This window comes from Mastomys coucha, unplaced genomic scaffold (assembly GCF_008632895.1).
Source record: "Mastomys coucha isolate ucsf_1 unplaced genomic scaffold, UCSF_Mcou_1 pScaffold11, whole genome shotgun sequence".
In the NCBI taxonomy this organism is placed as follows: domain Eukaryota; kingdom Metazoa; phylum Chordata; class Mammalia; order Rodentia; family Muridae; genus Mastomys; species Mastomys coucha.
In genome coordinates, this window is record NW_022196893.1 from 16930935 (window position 1) to 16935079 (window position 4145).

The 4145-nt window shown below is 58.3% G+C and overlaps 1 protein-coding gene across 2 annotated transcripts in view; it reads left to right on the forward strand.

Annotated features, from left to right (window-relative positions):
* Positions 1-2070: 2070 nt before the first annotated feature.
* Positions 2071-4145, forward strand: part of Gramd4 (GRAM domain containing 4) — a 79343-nt gene continuing 77268 nt past the window's right edge. Inside the window, exon 1 of one of the 2 annotated variants that reach the window (XM_031352149.1) lies at positions 2071-2155. Coding sequence is in view for 1 of the 2 variants with exons in the window: in XM_031352141.1 (XP_031208001.1) it covers positions 3224-3252 (29 nt within the window). In the remaining variant the exon portion in view is untranslated. Of the gene's footprint in view, positions 2156-3053; positions 3253-4145 lie in introns of those variants that run through there. The other variant, XM_031352141.1, reaches the window with a different exon arrangement.

Sequence of the window (4145 nt, forward strand, 5' to 3'; positions counted from 1 at the left end):
TAAGAACCAGGCAGATAATAGCTGGGCAGTGGTGGCTGGCATAAGCCTTTGATCCCAGCACTTGGGAGGCCGAGGCAGGTGGATCTCTGAGTTCAAGGTCAGTCTGGTCTACAGAGTGAGTTCCAGGACAGAGAAACCCTGTCTCAAATACTCCCCTCCCCCCCCAAGAACCATGCAAACTAGACTGGAGCTAGCTCATATGACCCCACTCACTGGCTTTTCTGGGCTCTGTAAAGACCCTGCCTTCAAATGCAGCCACGTCCCCAGATCTGGTGGATTAGGACTTCAATATTCAGATTTGCGAGACATAGTCCAAACCACAATAACCTTTATCAGTTAATGAGGGGCCATGGTCATGAGGAGACTCCGAGTAGATGGTGGTCATGGAAACCCCAAGTTCTCCTGGAGGTAGTGTCTGTCCAAGTCTGTCTTCTAGAATGTACTTTACTGACAAGTTTCATTCTCCACCAGGCAGTGCCAGGAAATGGGAACCCAGTGGATGTTTGCGGACAGAAGGGAGGGATTGGAGATCCCGGGAAGGCTGTGGAAGTTTGCCTCTGTTGTTGGGCTCCTGCCTCTCTCCTCATCCTGGTCACTCATGCAAAGAATTTTCCAGGGCACCCTCTGGGCTATGCCAGGGTCGGGCTGTTGCGTGTATCTGCTGGCTCCCTTCCTGATGGGGCGATAGGTGCTATGGCCTCAGGTGGCTCAGTTTGACCAGAAGCCTCAGCATCTCCCAGGCTCCCTTGCCCTTCCCATCACCACCAAGACGTGCAGACTGAACCAGAAACAGCAGAGATGAAGATATGCTACAGTAATAAGGCAAGGGAAGATTCTCCCCTGAGGCCAGGAGCTCAGGGCAGGGCCTGTCTACAGAAGAACAGGAAGTCGGAGAGAGTGACTGGAAGTAAGGGGCAGGGCTTCCTGAAACACCACACATGGTGCCCTTCTGTAGCTGCGCTGGCTGACTTCAGGATGTCCTGTGTGGTAGTGAGGACCCGCCTGCCATGCCAGCCTCTGCCATGCCGGAGCTGGGTAGGAGCGTGTGTCAGGGACTTACTTTTCTATTGCTTTGACGAGACATCATGACCAAGGCAACTTACAGACAAGTGTCTAATTTGGGGCTCCCATGGGTTAGTCCATAACTATCATGACAGGCAGCATGGTAGCAGACAGGCAGGCATGGTGCTGGAGCAGTCGCTGGGAGCTTATACCCTGAGACATAGATGCGAGGCAGAGAGAAAGTTAACCAGGATCGTGGGCTTGTAAAACCTCAAACCCACCTCCTCTAGCAAGGCCACACCTTCTAATCCTTCCCCAACAGTGTCCCCCATCTGGGGACCAAGCACTCAAACAAATGAGCCTATGGGGGCCATCCTCATTCAAACCAGAACCCCTTCCAGCCAAAGCCTACTCTATGAAACCACAGCTACAGTTATAAAGCCACTCTGAGGGCAGAGCCCTCCAAAGTAATCACCATGCCACATGGGTGTACTGGGGACTTTGGGGGCACATTTTAATTCCAGCAGGGAGGGATACCTACATGAATACACTGAGCCTTTCCTTGTAGAAGCTGCCCAGCCGAGTTCATAGGAAAGGGCTGGGGAATAACTCCTGAGAACTCTGGCTTCATGGGAAGCTAGAACCATTTTCTAACCCGGCTGCTCAGGGGGGACTTGTGGAGCTGAAACTGTGGAGTGAGCTTGGAAGGTTGGGTAGGGTCAGAGTGGAGAAGCTCCCCTGGGAGCTCCTAGGCAATCCTGGAGGCAGGAAAGTAGAACTTGTGCTTGGGGGAGGGGGGCTGGGGGGTGGGGGTGGGGACCAGAGTCCTGTTTTGCTGGAGGACAGAGAGGAAGGAGGAAAAGCCAGGGATAGGAGGAATCAGCAAGATTGGCATGGTGTTTGGTGTTGGACTGGGATGCCACACAAAGGTGACTCAGAGGAGGTTCCTGCCCAAAGTAGCTCTCATCTTGCCAGGACCAAGCCCTGCGGGCAGCTTAGCCTGGCACCTCACCCTGCCAGCCGAGAGCCATGGAACAGACCTCATGTTGTGCCATACACGAGCATTGCTTCTCATTCTGCAGAGAGAGAGCTCACCTACTGGAGCCCCTCTGGATGCCAGCCCCTGACCCTGGTACCAAGGCCTGTCTGGAAGGTAGGCAATGCTGGAGGACAAAGGGGGCCTGAATCCTGCCGTCTCCACCCTCCCCCCCGAAAGCTTCAGAGTCCTTCAGCACCCCTCAAACCTCCCGGGGTGCTTGAGACATAATAAGGTGGGGGACTGTTCTGGATTGAGCGGTTTGGAGGTGAGGTAGTCAAAGCCCGCAGAGCAAGCGTGGGGTCATGTGGGCACAGGTCTAACGTGCTGCCTCCACTTGCTGATGCTGAGCTTGCTAGTCACCTCCTACCCTACAGTGGGCCTCCTGGGTCAGACCCCATACGGTGCTGCTCAACGGTCCTCCATCCAGGTTAGGACCTGGGGTTCATTAGTTACCCTCTGGGACCTGACAACCCTTGTTTTTGAAAGTCGAGTCAAAACGGGGAAGTGTCTACCGGAGGATCTCTTTTCCTTAAGGTAGTGCTAGGGCTGAAGTAGGCTTCCTATCGCTAAGGTGACATTTTAAGGTGTGTGGAGCCATTCCTGGCTAGGTACTGAGTCGGGGAGAAGGGAGGAGTTGCTCACTGTCCTCCAGGTGCAGGTTCCATGTCCTTTTCTCAGTGTGGAGCTGTGCTCTGAGTCCAGCCTGGAGATGCCAGGACAAGTATTTCTACTCCAAGCGCGGGTCTCCCCATTGGCAGTAACCGTCAAGCCAGTTCCCCCGGGAGAGGGGTGACAGTGGAAATGTATGCTTGCGCTCAGCTGTGCCCGTGGCTGCGACTGGCGGGCGGCCACGCGTGCGCGGGGGCACGCGCGGCGAGGACCCACGTGGGTCACCCAAACAAAGGCGGCGCCGCGTGATCGGGCTCGCGCGCGCGCGCACCCGATAGGGCGGGCGGGGAGGCGAGGGGGCGGAGCGGGGCGGCGGCTGCGCAGGCCCGGTCGGGGGCGCGCAGACTCCGCGCAGCGGGACGTGAGCGCGCGACGCGGCGCCGCCTCCGCGCTCGTGGCCGGCACCCGCGGGGCCGCGTAGTCCCCGCTCCCCGGCGCCTCTGGGCTCCCGGGAGGGCGGCAGGTGCAGCGCGGCCGGGTGGCCGGCCAGGGGGGCGCCGCGGCGGCGGGTGGATGAGAGTTGGCCCCGATCACCCCGCAGGGTAAGCGGCGCGCACGCGGACTCCCACACGGACCTGGGCGACGCTCGCCACGCTCTGTCCCGGGCGCCGGGCCGCGATCCAGTGTGCTGTGCCTCCCTCACTCGGTGGCCCACAGCGGCGACCCTCCCTTCGGGGCGCAGCGCGGGCGCGCCCGCACACACGCTCCCGGGGCGCGCGTCACGGCTGCCCCTCGCGCGTACCATGGGCGCTGTGCGGGTCAGGGTCCTGGTAGGCGAGAGGCAGATGTCGATGGGACACAGGGCCCAAACTATGATATGGGGTGGAATTGGATGGGTCACCATGCCTAGGCCGTTAGCGGGGGGCCGGGAGGGTGTCAGGATGAGGGCGCAGCAAATGTCCTACTGACCCACTCTTGGGGGTGGGGGAGAACTGGAAAGGAGGAGGGCTGTCCTGGCCTGTGTGGCCCAAAAGATGACCCGGGGGAAAGTTGTGGACGTTTGCCTCCTTTTCCACACGCTGCTTTCTGTGTGTCTTTTCCTTTCATTTGGACATTAGCTTATGAGGTTCTGGGGACAGTTGGCACCTGGGCTGGAGCTTAGGCCTATGTGTTTATACAACCGTTAAGGTGGAGTGCTATGTGGCAGTCCATAGCTTAAGACCTCATCTGTCCAGGGCCGGACCAGCACCTCTGAAGGGTGGAGAGGGGCTAGTCTGGATGTTGGTTCCCCTGTCCCTACCTGTGGCCAGGGTAAGGAGCAGGCTTATAGGGCCAGAGGCAGACCTTGCAGTCCTTGGAACTTCCCCATTTTTAAGGTAAGAGAGATTCAGTTTGGGGGAGACCTTGTTCAGAGTGGGTTCCCTTCCTGCCTTGCCTTGTGTAAATTAGGGACAGAATTAAAGGTGCTGAGTCTTAACAGCACCTCCCCAGCGCC